The sequence below is a fragment of the Chlorocebus sabaeus genome, chromosome 13, assembly GCF_047675955.1.
Source record: "Chlorocebus sabaeus isolate Y175 chromosome 13, mChlSab1.0.hap1, whole genome shotgun sequence".
Lineage (NCBI taxonomy): Eukaryota > Metazoa > Chordata > Mammalia > Primates > Cercopithecidae > Chlorocebus > Chlorocebus sabaeus.
This window is the reverse complement of record NC_132916.1, coordinates 52,168,268-52,185,269: the sequence shown is the minus strand read 5'-3', so window position 1 is coordinate 52,185,269 and position 17,002 is coordinate 52,168,268. Positions and strand designations below refer to the sequence as shown.

The 17,002-nt window shown below is 35.7% G+C and overlaps 1 protein-coding gene across 3 annotated transcripts in view; it reads left to right on the top strand.

The window, feature by feature from the left end:
- Positions 1-17,002, top strand: part of THEMIS (thymocyte selection associated) — a 210,582-nt gene that overhangs the window by 73,420 nt on the left and 120,160 nt on the right. For all 3 annotated transcript variants that reach the window (XM_073022451.1, XM_008007111.3, XM_073022452.1), the window contains one exon: positions 14,042-15,090. In XM_073022451.1, the coding sequence (XP_072878552.1) occupies positions 14,042-15,090 (1,049 nt within the window). The remainder of the gene's footprint in view (positions 1-14,041; positions 15,091-17,002) is intronic.

Genomic DNA, 17,002 nt, shown 5'->3' with positions numbered 1-17,002 from the left:
ACAAGAACAGAGGAGAGTAGTGAGGCCAGTTGAGTGCCAGGGTACAGGAAATTTATACAACAGAGACAACAGTGGGAAAGACAGAGAATCATAGTTGGGCTTTATGGGTATTTAAGAAGTACAATGAGCAAAATGTGAAGGTCTGTTGGAAGGAGAAAGACGCCAAACTTCTTCCCAGCTTCTTGTCTTGATGCACTGGATGGAAGTGCAGTCTATTGAATGTCATCATCAGAAGATCAGGGGATATTAACGTATTTGTTTAGGTAGGACTTAACTGTGAATTTATGTTAACCAAGACCCAGAAGAAAGCCCTTGGTTGAAATAATACTGTTTACAAATTGTTTTAGTCTAATTCCCATTATTTAACACTATTTAAACTAAATTCTCATTTTAATTATACTGGATATTTAATTTCATAGGGATTATTTTAAACATTAGTTCTTATTGTATAGCAATTTCAGCACAAAAACTGCATGAGACTGGTTGCATGTGTATTGACTGCAGAATATTTCCTGGAAATAGAGGATGGGTGTCTTATCACAAATACCTAATTTAAAATATTTTTATTGTTGTAGGCATTTTTGCCCTGAATATAAAATATAGACCATGTTTTGAATCCATTGTGGTTTTGTTTTACATGATTCTTTCTTAACTTGAAGATTCAAACTTTCCTTGAGGTCAAGGAATGTTACTAAATTGCTTTCCACAGGCCTTGAGTGTCAGTCCAAACCCTTCTTGGCTAGAATGCTTCCTTTCCAAAGTGACAAGAAAAAGAGTAGGTGTGAGCAGGGAATTCGAAGTTTTACAGAAACCTTAGGGGAAAGAGCAAGATGAAAAATAGTGAGAACTACAGAGAGCCATGAAATACTGATTTGCTGAAAAGAGAACATAACAAATATGTAGAGATAAGAGAAAATATAAGATATTCTACTCTTATTGCTAGTTTTTTATTATTTATGTGAAATTTTGAGTTTCATAAAAAATAAAAGTGTTTAAATAAAGTATTTGTTTCTGAAAACTTGGCCAAAATCTGTTATAGATCTGAAAGTCCCTAACCCTCATCACACATTTAATGATTTAGAAAAAAATATCCTTCTTCGGAAAATAGATACACATAACAGTGTAAACTTCAAACTACTAGTCTTACATAAGTCACTTCACGATGTGTATTGTGCCTTTCTCAGGAAGATGAAATTCATATTAGCATATTAAATGGAATACATAATATTTGCAAATGAAAAAATTGAGTGAGCTATTTAAATTTGCCTCTGAAAGAGAGAGGTCTTGACCATTAAAACTTTTAAAATAGTGTCGTGTTTTGACATATAGATTGATAATTATTTCTTCCCTAAGTGAAAATTTCAGAGTTGTGTAGCTTTCTTTTATGAAAAAACCTCAATACCTGTCAAATTTGGGGGGAATGGTTTTAGCCCAGATATGAAAAAAGTTAATTCATTTTATGAGCAGAGGGCTGAAATCACACAAGTGAAAAGTGGTATCAGAAAGGTTGTGTCTGCATATTGTATAATCAGTGATACGTGAATAGCAGAAAAATAACACTTTGGTCTTTAGAATACTAAGACTTCTTCTTTCTCTCATTTAATTTTTAAAAATAATTTTAATGTTTATCAAAGTCGAAAAAGTCAAACAGTAAAAGGAATTATAACAACGTTATCAGCAAAACTTTGTGCCCTTGACACGAGGGCCAAGTTTTCCTCATATTCTGTTCTTCTGAGGTAGTGCCTTTAAATATTTTTCCTCTACTTTCTGGCACACTTCTAAATAATAAAGGAATATTGCTCTTTTTCAAGTCATCAAGTTTAAGATAGTAACTATTGACTTTCACATATGACAATGAAGACTTAATTCTCTTATATTCTTACTTCCCCTTCCGTATATTTTCAGTACAAGTTATGGCTAAACATTAATATTTTCATTATTGTGACAATTCACTGCTCAACCAAGTGGTGTATAATGACTATAATTCCATTTCTCCATCACTGTTTTTCTGTGATGATGACTTTATCGTTTTCTTTGCTTGATTTTCTTCAATTTTATCCTAATTCTTACAGCATTCTTCAACTCTATAAAAAAAGGCCACTCAGTGTAATTTTCCAAAGAGCCCAAACTGTCAGGAAGGTTACCTTTTCTATTAATTTGTTTTCCTGAATGTATTCCTTTGTAACTCTTCATTCTCATGTTCCAATTGGAATTGCTTACTCTTGAGACCAACTGCACAGGTGCTGTCCTGGGAATTCCATTTAAAATCATCCTGGTGATTGACTGTTGACTTGTGTTTCTGTTGACTAACTGTTTCTGAAATCAAATAACTAACTCCTTCTTGACTTTCTTCCAATTTTGATGGAGACCAACCTTCACTTGCTTCCTGAGAACAGTGCATGGAATATCAAGTACTTAGAAAGCCTGAATGTTTGAAAAATATTCTATACACATATAAGACTGATAGTTTGGCTACTTACAGAATTCCAGGTTGAAAATAAATTCCCCTCAGAATTTTGAAAACTTTACTCCCTTATCTTCCACTATCCCATATCGTCTTGGAGAGATTATATGTGGTATTCTGAAGTTTCACAGTAATGTGACTTCTGGTGGGTCTGTTCTTTCTTTGTGATGACAGTTTTCAATCTGAATATTTACGTGCTTTTTGTCTGGAATAATTTCTCTCATAATGTCCGCTCAATTGTATTTTCTCTTCTCTCTGTCTTTAATTTCAAATCTCATACTGAAATTCCCATACCGATCTTCTAGGCCCTTTTTTCTTTTTCTGTTTTACATCTTTTTGTCCTTTGTTTATCTTCAGGGAACATTTTCTTAACTACATTTCCAACTGTTTTAATGAATTTTTAATTTTAGTTATATTTTTAATTTCCAAGAGTTAAAATTTTAATTTCCAAGAGTTATTTCTTACATCATTGTACATATTTTACTCTGTTCTTGTTTTTAAAATACAACATTTTATCTCTCTGAGAATATTTTAGATAATTTTTTTTTTTTTTTTTTTTTTTTTGTACGGAGTCTCCCTCTGTCGCTCAGGCTGGAGTGCAGTGGCGCGATCTCGGCTCACTGCAAGCTCCGCCTCGCGGGTTCACGCCATTCTCCTGCCTCAGCCTCCCAAGTAGCTGGGACTACAGACGCCCGCCACCCCGTGACTCACGCCTATAATCCCAGCACTTTGGGAGGCCGAGGCAGGCGGATCACGAGGTCGGGAAATCGAGACTATCCTGGCTAACACAGTGAAACCCCATCTCTACTAAAAATATTTTAGATAGTTTTTTTAAGTTTTCAATAGTTCACTGCATTTTATCTCCCTTCTTTTGGGCTCCTTTTTTTTTTTTTTTTTTTTTTTTTTTAAGTTTTGGTGTATCATTTCTTGTTAAATGTTTTTATCAAATGCTTTGTGATTTCTTGTCATATGTTCATGTTTACAGGGGTCAGTTGAAACAAAAATGTACAAGTAAGGCACTGTTTCTATATAAGCTCTATGTTTATGAATTTTAGATATTATCATGCCAGCCTTTTCACTGCAGCGGTCCTCAAATTTAGGTTTTGTGAGTCTTTCCTTTTTGAGTTCAGTTTCACCTGAGAAGAATCTTTGTGGTGTCTTCTGGGGATTATGAGACTTGGAGCTAAGTGGGGACGGAGCTAACAATCTCACCACTCCCACTTACAGATTTATAATTAACTACTTCACTTTCAGTCCCACGCTTCCCTCCTGCTCACCTATGTCTGGTTGCTGAGGTTCTGAGATCCTGTATATACTTTTTACTGCAGAGAGAGAGGTGGAAGGGGTGGTCACCTATCTTCCCTAAAGTAGAGTGGAGACCTGGGTTTAACCATTTTTCAGATATCTGAATAATCCCTGTGTTTTTAGGCCCCTGGCTTCACTTTGCTTTCCAGGAGCCGTATGTCTCCAAATTCTGTCTTTGGAGGTCTCATGGGACAACAATGGTTCACTTTTTTTGGATTTTGCCTCCTCAGGTGCATAGGCATTTCTTTTTCTATTCTGTCAAGTCATTTATCATTCTTCCCTCTGATTTCTGTCTTCATTTAGATTAAGGATTGCAGATATCTTTTAGATTCATTGAACCTTTTTAAAAAAAACTTCCTTTTTTGACCTTTTACCCCTGTGGTAAATTTGATGGGAGAAAGGATTGAAAAGGTATAATTTTAGCCATAAATCTCACTACCTAATTAAATTAGTTCTAGCCCAGAGTTTTGCCTGGATCTATTATAATCTCTCAAAGGACTGGTTGCTACTCCTGCTAAATGATAACAAGTATAATTTATAAATTTAATATATTTAGTAAAATGCAATTTTCAGTAATTTATAAAAATATCACATTAATTTCTTATGTATGTATTTTATTTTCTCAGTGCTTGAGATAGAGTAAATGTTCCATAAGCATTCAGTAAATCAAGTGAATGAAAGAATGAATTAAGCGACTAACACATTGTTTATGCATGCATATTTATGTTTCACAGTACAAAGCTCCTCTTTAGGTAACAAGGGGGTTTTCTCACTAACCATATCCAGATTTGATTTATTAGGATGACATATTTATGGGTTCAATAGCTAAGGAAAATATGAACTTCATGGTACCAAAGTTTATATCATCTATATTTGTATAACAGGTTCAATTTTTGTTAGTGATGCTTTTCGTAATGTATCCACGAAACTACTATGACGTGATATTTAGAACCAGTGGATACGCTAGTCAGCTCCCATTTCATTTTGTTCCTTTAGGCTGCAGTCTTATTGCTAATAGAAATATCATGCAGCAAGCAGAGAAAGGTACCTATTTTGTATTAGGTATATATTTGTTTTTACATTACCAACTATTAATGCCTTATTAGGATTTTCCAGAGAAACAGAATATATATGTGTGCTAAATATACCTAATTATACATTAATATATACAGTGTTATTTATTTTAAGGAATTTGTTCATGCGAGTATGGGAGTTGATAAGATCTAAACCTGTAGGACAAGCTGCAGAGGCTCAAAACTCAGGTATGAGTTAATGCTGCAGTCTTGAGGCAGAATTTCCTTTTCTCTGGGAAATCTCAGTTTTTGCTCTTAAGACCTCCAACTGATTAGTCAGCGCCCACCTGAATCATGGAGGGTAACATCCTTTAAAGTCAACTGAGTGTAGATGACAGCTGCATGTACGAAATACCTTCAAAACCTCACCTAGGTTAGTGTTTGATTAAGTAACTAGGTAATATAGCCTAATCAAGTTGATACGTAAAAGTAACCATTACAAACATCAATGGAATACATGTTAAAAGTATCTAAAAAAGTGTTTATTTGCTTTTCTTAGATTTTTGGACTAAATTAAAATGTAAAAGGCAAAGTAGTGTTATGAATAAACTCATATAAAATGCAAGTGTATTCATTTTAAATAACTCTCAATTTCTCAGTGAGGTTTATGATAATTTTTTCTAATACAAAAGTTACAGAACCATTCAAAAGGCTCTCTTTGTTTAGAAATATGGACAACAGATGAACCAGAGGAGAACCAGCTAAGAAAATAGAAATTCACAGTATAGCTTCTCTTAAGTTGAAATGAAGTTAAATAAATTTAAAAAAATTAATTCACAGAATATCCATAAAGAAAATTGAGATCAAATGAATGAACTGTAAAGCAAATTTTAATTTAAAAGTCTGGAACAAGCAGAGCTCAGAAATTATTAGTAAATCTAATTATTGCCCTATAATAAAAATTGGAATGCAACGCAAATATGTAACTAAACAGTTCATTGAGTGGATGAGAGATGAAGATGAAGTTCATACTTTTGAGAAAAACAACTGTAGTCTTAGAAAGTAAATGACAAAGATTAGACAGTAAAAATGTCTAACAAATATACAGGTTATTATCATTAAATAATAATATAGGAGGAACTAGAAGTTGGGAGAAACTGTAGCGCTAGGATTTATAAAATTTCTTTGGAGAAAAATATGTAGAAACAATCATCTTGTCTTCAAGTCTTGAATAAGAGTGTCTCAGCGGATTTCCATCCCTCTACTAATTTAGGTCCAATCGCAAAGGATTGGTTCTCACTTCGTGAGTTGAGACCAAGGGTATTCTAGAATTGAATATTAAATATCCAGGGAAACATATGTTGCCCATCACCAACCAAGTTTAAAGGTAACTCTTTATTTTCTCTTTAAAGGAAATTTTAGTGGCATCCCCCAAATTCAAACTTAGTTAAGAGGGTTGTTACAGTGGGGAATATAGAAAAGCACCACATTATGATTAACATTCACCCTGTGTAGGGACTTTTCTGCAAAGAACTTAGTGAAACTACTCAGCAGCATACAGAAGTAACCTGTTACCATTTCAGAAAAAAATGGAATGGAAATTGTTTTTCGCAGGAGCTCGCTTTGGATAGCAAGAAAACATACCCAGCAAGGATAATTCATGTTCACTCAGGAAGAAATTCTGGGAAGTCTAAACTAAAGTTGGATAAGTACATAACGTTTTCACTTTGGTTTAGTTTGGAACAGAAAAACTTGTAATATAAACCTCCAGGAATGTTTCTAGTTCTCATGCTCTCAGGTGTTGCCTTCTTATCTATTATTTTAGAGTCAAAAAGAACTTTTTTGGAAAATGACATTTTCTAATTTAGCTTGTACTGTTTGGTCTTTTTGGGGGGAGGAAATTCCATTTTCCCAATTGTAAAATAACAAATGCTTCTTTAAAAACATTCTCTCTCTCTCTCTCTCACACACGCACACAGACACACACACACACAAGATTAGAGCTATATATACCACAACATAAGCAATGGTAATCTAAAATTTTATAAATCTGTAAAGGATTCTAATTGTTTTTCCTGTCTTATATTTTATAATATTTCTATAAAAACATACAACTTTTTGTTTTATAAGAGAGCAACACTATAAGTGTTGGTGTCTTTATCTTTCTCTAGAAGAGATTTGTAGATATAATATTTGCCATAAAAATTAATGAAACCTATTTCAGTTTAAAAACTTGAGGATGTCATTGCCAAATTCTAGGTAACCTTAAGCAAATAATGAGTTTTTATTTTAACTTTTGACTATGTAAAACTTAAAACATATGCAAAAATCAACAGAACAGTAAATAATAAAGGTTTCATTTTAATGTTTTAACAGACATGAGAGAATAATATAACAATTCAAAGTTGATGTAAAAGTAATGAGGCTGACTGAGTTGCCAGTAAATTGTATGTCTATGGGCTTCATGGCACTTAGTATAGAAAGAAAGGTAGACTCCTTGGTTTCAGTCTCCCCTCCCGTTGATTTATCAGATAATCTGCCAAATTGCTAATTGTAATTTCATCTTTCTTGATCTGAAATATTTTGGATTTCCTCCTGAAGTAGTTATACATTCCTCAGTTTGGCATTCAAAGTGTCAATTCATTTTCATGGTGTTTCTTTCAGTGAGTCTCCTGTCCAGCCCCTGTGCTCTAATTTAAAATCCTGAGATGCTGGATATCTTGTTAATTACTAACAATTCTCAAGTTCCCTTCTTATCATTGATCACAGTGTCCTTGCCATCTGGATTATACCCTCTCCTATTCTATCTTAGCCTGTAATTTCTTTTCATTCTTAAAGTCTCGTGTTGTGGCCATGCCTTTCATAAAATGTCTTTATCCTCATCCTCAAATTAAATGTGCTATTTTTCCCCTTCTTTGCCTGCCTACTGTAGTTTTAATTGAGGCTTTTATATGATTCCACTTTCTCTTTTCTCTTAGCATATAAATTATACTGTAAAAAGCATTTTTAGTTGTTACCCTAGAGTTTGTAATATATATTTACAACTAATATATGTCACTTTCAAATAACACAAATAACTTCATGAGTACTGCAGTTACCTTATATGAAAGTATTCCTCATTCCTCCCTCCTGTCTCTTAAAACAGTACTGTCATTCATTTCACTTATCTATGAGCTATAATCATCCAAACTATTGCTACAATTATTATTTTTAACAGACTGCTTTCTGTTAGATCAATTAAGAATAAGAAAAATAAAACATTTTATTTTGCCTTCAATTATTTCTTCTCCAGCACTCGTCCTTTCTGTGTGTACATCTGAATTTCTGACCTTTATCATTTTTCTTTTCTCTGAAGAATTTAAAAATTCTTCATCTTGCAAGGCAGGTGAACTGGTGACAAATTCCCTGAATTGTTACTCATATTAGTAAGTCTTTATTTCTCCTTTACTTTTGAAGGATGATTTCACTGGATACAGAATTCTAGATTGGTGGGTTTTTTCCAACTCTTTAAATTTGTCCCTCTATTCTCTTCTTGCTTGCATGGTTTCCAAAGAAAAGCCCATTGTAAATCTCTTCCGTTTTCCTGTGTTGGTAAGGTGTTTTTACCCCTCTGGTTCAAGTTTTTGCTTTGTCTTTGATTTGATGAAGTCTGATTATGATACTCTTCAATGCATTTTTTTTTTTTTTTTGCATTTATCCTGCTCAGTGTTTTGAAACTGCATTAATTTTGGAAAATTCTCAGTCTGGTTACTGCAAATATTTTTTCTGTTTCATGACCACTGTATCCTCCTTCTGGTATACCCAGGACATACATGTTACATCTTCTGCAGTTGTCTCACATTTCTTGGGTATTATATTATGTTCTGTTGTTTTTTCGTTTCTCTTTCTTTTTGGTTTGGGAAGTTTTTAATTGACATATATTCAAGCCCATTGATTCTTTCCTCAGCAGTGTGCAGTATAATTAGAAACCCACCAAAGACTTTATTTCTGTTTCTGTGTTTTTAATTTCTTTCTTTGTTTTCTTTCTCTCTCTCTCTCTCTCTCTCTCTCTCTCTCTCTCTCTCTCTCTCTCTCTCCCTCCCCTTTCTTTTTCTTTCGACAGAGTCTTGCTGTGCCACCCAGGCTAGAGTGCAGTGGCATGATCTCACATCACTCCAACCTCTGCCTCCCAGGTTCAGGCGATTCTCCTGCCTCAGACTCTGTAGCACCTGAAACTACAGGCACATGCCTCCATGCCAGGTTAATTTTTTTGTATTTTTATTAGAGACAGGGTTTCACTGTGTTAGTCAGGATGGTCTCAATCTCCTGACTTCGTGATCTGCCTGCCTCAGCCTCCCAAAGTCCTGGGATTACAGGCGTGAGCCACCGTGCCTGGCCTTGTGTTTTCAATTTCTATCATTGCCTTTCGGTTTTCCCCTAGAGTTTCCATTTCTCTGCTTACATCACCCATCTTTCCCTGCATGTTGTCCCCTTTTTCCATTATACTCCTTAGTGTTATTATTAAATTTTAAGTTCCTGGTCTGATAATTCTCAAATATGGGCTATATCTGAATCTGGCTTTGATGCTTGATTTGTCTCTTCAGAGTGTGCTTTTTTGCCTTACAATATATGTTGCAGTTTTTTTTTTTTTTTTTTGAAAGCCAGACATGATGTATCAGTTAAAAGAAACTGATAAATTGTCTTTTAATGTGATATTTTCTGTTTATCTATCTAGAAGTTAGGCTGTGTTTATAGTTTACTCTAATGGTAGGTGTCAGAGACTACATTGTCATGTAGTGCTCTTGCTTTTGTCTGCCCTATTGACTTTAGTCTCTAGAGACTCCTTCTTAAATACAGTCTTAAATGCCATTCTTTGAGTCGTAGTTTCCTGTTATTATACAGTAGCACTGTTGATGTGGTCCTATGGTATGGAGGGGGGATTTCTATAATTTTATAATTAGGTTTCAGTTATTAGTGAGCCTGTGTCTCTAGGCTGTGACCTTCACAAATGTTTCTCAGCTTTTTTGTATGCTTTGGGAGAGACAGAATGGCTAATGGAGGCTTGAGTTGGGTATTTCCCTTCCTTTATGTGGAAGTATAGAGGAGGTTGGAGTTGGGTATTGCTTTTTTCCTACATAGAATATTAGAGGTGGTTTGGTTGGGTAATTCCCTTCCCCCATGACAGTTAGGCTCTGGTAAAGCACAAGTTGGTTGGGTTGTGCTAAAATAGTTTTCCTTGAGGACAGGCATTTTTAAAGAACAGAATGCTCTGGGTATATTTCAGAATGGTTGCTTCTTCTCTCACCCTGCCAGAAGCACAAGGAAATTTTTCTCATCTTCATCCCGAGAATCTGGATGGGCCCCTGAAAGTAAGACTCAGAAAAGTGTGGGAGGTCCTCCTGAACATGCTCCCCCCACCCTGGGAGTTTTATCTCTTAAATGATTCTACTGTTAGTCCCCAGTTACCCTTGTATTTTTCCAGGTGCTGGCTCCAGCAGTGGTTTTTGCCCCCAGTGAGCTATGACTGTTTGTATTCGCCTACCTGTCTAGTTTTTGGGGTCGTGGTTTGCCCTGTGACCTCAATTCTCTGGTGAATGTAAGAAGAGTTGTTGATTTTCACTGCTTGTGCTATTTCCTTGTACTGAATCTTCTCTTTAGGCGTATACATCATGATTTTGCCTAATCTTTTTAATTAAAAAAACTCGGATGAAAATATTCTACTTTGCCCATATATTTATACCTCAATCTCTCTATTGTATTGAAGACATTAAAAACAAGTATTTACTACATTGAACAGGCCATTGATTAAGTTAAACCGTAACCTTAAGAGACATGTCTTAAATAAAATATACAATAGCTGCTATGAATAGTAGCAGGAATTTTAACATTGAAAACTTTTTTTCTCCAGTGAAATTTTATATAGAATTTATTTACTGAATTGCTTCCTTTAGTACTCACTCATGTACTTTGTTCTGGCAATTATTTTTTATTCATTAATTCATTTATTGAGTATCTACTATGTGCCAGGAGCCATTCTAGACATTCTAGACATTGATGAAGAAAACAATGAAAGACTATTGCCTCTGGGAAGGCATATGTTTCAGTTTAGGGAAACAAACAATGGAAAATGATCATAATATAAATAAGCAAGTAATATGGAATGATAGAAGGTGAAGGGTGACATGAAATAGAGAAACAGAAAAGGGCAAATGGAAGAGAAGCTTGCAATTTTAAATGGAGCATTTAGAGTAGATCTCACTGCCAAGATGATATTTAAGCAGACTTGAAGAAGAAGAGAAGTTGGCTGTGAACATATCTGGCTGAAGAATGTAACAGGCAGAGGAAAGAGGCTGTGCAAAGATCTGACTGACAATGAGGAGGTCTGGGAGGCAGTGGGGAGTTAGAGTGACACAAAGGAGTAGCAGATGAGACCCAGGTGGTGCCAGGGGTCAGGTAAAGACTTTGGTTTTTATATTGAGTGAAAGGAGTGACACCGTAGGCTTATAAACAGAAGACAGACATAATTTATTTAGCATCTAAAAATAATGTTTGGCTTCCCTATTGAGATTTGACTGCAAGGATACTGGTTAGAAAGCCATTGCAACAAGCCAGGCAAGAGATAATGTGGCTTAGATCAGGATAGTCCTGACGTAAGATATGTCAGGTGTTAAAAAAGAGAAAAGCTAAGGATGTCTCTGAGATTTATGGACTGAACTGAAAGAAAAGAGTTTCCAATAGCTGAGTTTGGGAAGACAGCCTGTAGCTTAGGTTTTGGGGGAGATTAGATTTCAGTTTAAGCATGTTAATTTTGAGACATCTATTAGATGTCCAAGTGGAGATCTGAAGTAGACATACAGCATTCAGGAAGATGTTTTGGCTAGAGCTATACTTTGGGTAGTCATCAGCATAAAGATGATATTTAAAGACATGAGACCATTTAAGATCAGAGTAGGCGTTAGTGTAGATAGAGGGAAAAAGAGAACCAAGACACCCTGAAAGGTGTGTGTGAGGGGTGGGTGGTGTATAGGGAGAAAAAACCAGCAAAACTGAGAAGAATCACAAGTGAGATAAGAGGAAAATAAGTGAGAAAAATGTATCAAAGAGGAGGGAGTCTAATCTACTTTGTCAAATGCTGCTGAGAGCTTAAGTAAAATAAGATAGGCTAATATTATTTCAGTGGATTTAGGCACAAAAGTACTGAAGATAGGCCAGTAATTGAATACAAAAAAAATTAAGAGTTTAGATAACATGGCCCGTAGACTTTCTCCAGCAGCAATGCCGTCCTCCAATGCATTAAAGCTATTCTTAGCCCACAGCACCCACCATGTACAAAGAAAGACTGGGATCTAGCCTGCATTGAAACTGATGTTCTGAGTTCCCAGGAAGTCCTTGATGGCATTTATTCTACTAATCTCTAGCTGTTCCCTAGACTTGAGGAATAGCATGAGCCTATCTAGAGCTAGCTCCAGGATTCTTAAACCTAGCTCATTTTGAGTCAAACAACCAGAATTTTAGTTTCTAAACTTACCTTGAGGTTCAGAGAAGCCAGTAGGTATAATGTCAAAAGTTAGTGTGTGCTAAACTTTATAAAATAACTTATTAATGTAAGAAGTGCTCTTTAAACCCTCTTTTTTTCCTAAAAATTAAAAATCTTTACAATTTTGCAGACCTTCAGCCTATAGGCAACCACTGATTTTTTGTTTTTTTACAAGAAGATAATACTTTTTCATTGCTGCATCTTCAGAAATTCTATGATTACACAGGGTATATAAATAATATTACATAAATCACACAGGTTTTTTGATGCAGTTAATAATATAAAAAGTAATATATATGTAATGTTTTATAAGAGGATATTCTGTCTTCCAAATCTTCCAAATTGTTCATTTTCAAAAGCATGGAAGGAAGAAAAAAATGACGGAAGGGTGGCTGGAGATATTGAAAATCAATGCCATATCATGAAAATGCTGTAAAATTTATGTTAGTAAGTTATCAAGAAAATATAGACTATTATAATACCCTGTTAATATTAACACATAACTTTATTTTTTTTTTATTTTTATGTTTTGAGACAGGGTCTCACTCTGTCACCCAAGCTGAAATGCAGTGGGTATGATCATGACTCACTGCAACCTTTGCTTCTCAGGTTCAAGTGATCTTCCCACCTCAATCTCCTGAGTAGCTGGGACATGCCACCAGGTTCAGCTAATTTTTTTCTAATTTTTGTACAGAGACAAAGTCTCACTATATTGCCCAGGCTAGCCTTGAACTCCTGGGCTGAAGCAGTCCTCCCACCTCGGCCTCCCAAAATGCTGGGATTATAGGAATGAGATACAGTTCCTGGCCAATAGGTAAGTTTATTCAGGACCATTTATAATGATACTATGTTGGGTAGTATATGAGGAACAGGTAAATAAATGCAGGACAATATTTTAAGCATCTCTGCAGTCTCAAAGGAAGACTCATGAGACAGTGGATGGTTGGAAAAAATACAGATATCCATTAACCCCAGTGACACATGAGACAATTAATACATTGCTGAGCACCCACCAGCATACCTAGGGCTCCTGAATGGCTCCTCTGATTGTGACCCACTCTGCACCACTCCTTTGGTAGGTAGGTATAATATAACACCAGTGGAGAAAGAAATAATTTTGACATTGGAAAAATACTGCATCTTGGTGTTTATTTGCACATATTAATCTCAAGTAGCTTGTATCTCATGATTTTGCAATATTGTTTCATCTCACAGGATAAGATTTGGTATAAAGAATGTATGTTTTGGCTCAAAACTTTCTTCTATGATCATTTGATGTATAAAGTCTGGCCCTCAAGAATGTGACTTAAAATGGCCTAATAATTTATAAACCTTCGTATAAAATTTATGAACACATTTACATACATATTCACACACATAGCTATATTCATGTATGTTATGAATGATAAAAGTATAAACACAGGAATATTTAACATGAGAATCAGGAGAATGATTGTACGTCAGTAGAAGTGAGGATGTGATTTTGAGGAGGTTCCCTAGAGCTCCAAGGTACTGGCTAATGTCCACTTCTTCAACTGAGTATGGGCTTATGAGTGTTGGTTTTATATTCAATCTCTTTCATCTTAAAAGTTGAGAAAAGGAAAATCACACATAAGAAATGATATATGATGATCATCTGAGTTCTTTATTTTGTAAAATAAGTTTATTTATGGCATCAGGAGAGTATCTTGCAGCAAACATTTTGAAGTACAAAATACCATAGTGATTTTTTTTTCTTTTCAGTTCGAAAGGATATAGTCCGCATCCTCCCCAGTCTAGATGTCGAAGTCAAAGACATCACTGATTCTTATGATGCTAACTGGTTTCTTCAGCTGTTATCAACAGAAGATCTTTTTGAAATGACCAGTAAAGAGTTCCCCATAGTAACTGAAGTCATAGAAGCACCTCAAGGAAATCACCTGCCCCAAAGCATTTTACAGCCTGGGAAAACAATTGTGATCCACAAAAAGTACCAGGCATCAAGAATCTTAGCTTCAGAAATTAGAAGCAATTTTCCTAAAAGACACTTCTTGATCCCCACTAGCTATAAAGGCAAGTTCAAGCGGCGACCGAGGGAGTTCCCAACAGCCTATGACCTAGAGATCGCTAAGAGTGAAAAGGAGCCTCTTCACGTGGTGGCCACCAAAGCCTTTCATTCCCCTCATAACAAGCTGTCATCTGTATCTGTTGGGGACCAGTTTCTGGTGCATCACTCAGAGACAACTGAAGTCCTCTGTGAGGGAATAAAAAAAGTAGTGAATGTTCTGGCCTGTGAAAAAATCCTCAAAAAGTCCTATGAGGCAGCACTGCTCCCTTTGTACATGGAAGGAGGTTTTGTAGAGGTGATTCATGATAAGAAACAGTACCCGATTTCTGAGCTCTGTAAACAGTTCCGCTTGCCCTTCAATGTGAAGGTGTCTGTCAGGGATCTTTCCTTTGAAGAGGATGTGTTGGCTGCCACACCAGGACTGCAGTTGGAGGAAGACATCACAGACTCTTACCTACTCATAAGTGACTTTGCCAACCCTACGGAGTGCTGGGAAATTCCTGTGGGTCGCTTGAATATGACTGTTCAGTTAGTTAGTAATTTCTCTAGGGATGCAGGACCATTTCTAGTCAGGACTCTGGTAGAAGAGATCACTGAAGAGCAGTATTACATGATGCGGAGATATGAAAGCTCAGCCTCACATCCCCCACCTCGCCCTCCCAAACACCCCTCAGTAGAGGAAACAAAGTTAACCCTGCTAACCTTAGCAGAAGAAAGGAAGGTGGACCTGCCCAAGTCTCCCAAGGTAAGGCTATGGTTTTGCAATCTTTCCTCTGGACTGTGTTCCTTGAGGCAGTTTGTTTCAAGTCTTTTCTGAGTGTGTTTTGCTTACTTTTCTTTCTTTCATGCCATATTTGCAATGAGCTTTTCTGATGTGCAGTAGATGAATTAACATCAACAGTACGTAAGCTGTTGCAGCGTTTTATATTTTGATGTGGCATGAAGTTTAATACTGAAGTGGAAATAACAGAGATGACATTTGAAAATAATGACCCAAATTGCCTTTTCAATGGGTTTGGGTAATTAAGAATATTTTATAAACTGCCTTGGAAGCAAACCCCTTTTATTTTAGAAGTTCTGTTAATTTTTTTCTAAGTAAAATTTAATACCTCATCCAGGATATTAACATAGAGTAAACTCCCTTCTTATGGGGATAGGGGATTACTGGTAGCATGCATCTATAGCACATGTCTTCATTTTGTTTTATGTGCAGAAAGATGTAAAAATATCTTGGCAGAACAGTGAGTGAGATTGTGAGCATCTGTCCACATTCTGCTTATCTTAGAATCGTAATCTTTAACAGTTCTATTGAAAAACAAAATCAATAAAATTGCAGACACTATGAAATCATTACAGAATCAACAACTCCATAACCACTCTAAAGATTTTGGAGGGTGATTCAGCTTCATTTCCACTTGAAGTCTTTGCCTCTTGAAAACTGCCTTCTGGCTGCCTGCAAAGCGCTTGCCCTTATACCATGATGTGTAGGTCGTTTATCCAGCCGTGGTTCTTTGGTGTGTGGAAGGAGTGCATTCTGGTCTGGCAGATGTTGTACTTGCAGCTTAGGGAAACAAAGCAATTAGTAAAACAAAGAGATGCTGTGTTCACTCTCTATGCTTAGAAATAATAGCAGCCTTAGGCTTCAAGTATATGGATATGGAAATACTTTTATTTCTACATCTCAGAGATTGCATTCTGATGATAGCTGGGGAAATCCAGTAAGGATCTTCAAAAACGTCTTTAGAAAAAGATAAAACCAGCAGAAATTTTCTTCCCAGAAAAACAGCTTTGAAAGAGTCATTTGATATAATACAATGGTTTCCAAATAATGTTGATTAACGTGTTGCTATTATTTTGAAAGGTATCTTTGGCTTCTCCCATTTAACGCATTTTTATTACTGAACTGAATAATGAGAAATGAAATGAGAAATGAAATGTCATCTTTGTTTTTTAGTGGTAGGCAGAATAATTCCCCCCTCACTCAAATATTTATATACCTAAATTCCCAGAACCTATGAATATGTTACTTTGCATGGCAAAAGAGACTTTGCACATGTGCTTAAAATTAAGGACATCGAGATGAGGAGATTATTCTGAATTATCCAGGTGGGTCCAATTTAATCACGAGAGTCCTTACAACAACCTTTCCAAATAAGATCAGGGTTAGAGGGACATGTAACTACATAAGAATGGTCAGAGATCCAATATTACTGAATTTGAAGATGGAGGAAGGGAATCATGAAGTAAGAAACAGAGATGGCCTCTAGAAGCCAGAGAAGACAAGGAATCAGATTCTTTCCCAGGGTGTCCAGGAAGGAGTGCAGTTGACAATACTGGTTTTAGCTAGTGGGACCCACATCAGCTACTAACCTATAGGACTGTAAAATAATAAATTTGTATTATTTAAGCCACTAAGTTGATGATAATTTATTATAGTAACAATAGAAAGATAATATAAGATATCAAGTTGAGAAAGAGGAATACTTAAAAACCATAGACAGTAAAATGTATATGCAAGTCACTACTTGTTTTGCCGGAAAAGTGTTTTTGTTTTTTTGTTGTTGTTGTGTTTTTTTTTTTTAATGAATTTATTAGCTCATGTACCCATGGACAACCTAAGGGTATAGCTAAGCTTCAGGAATAATTGGAACCAGGAT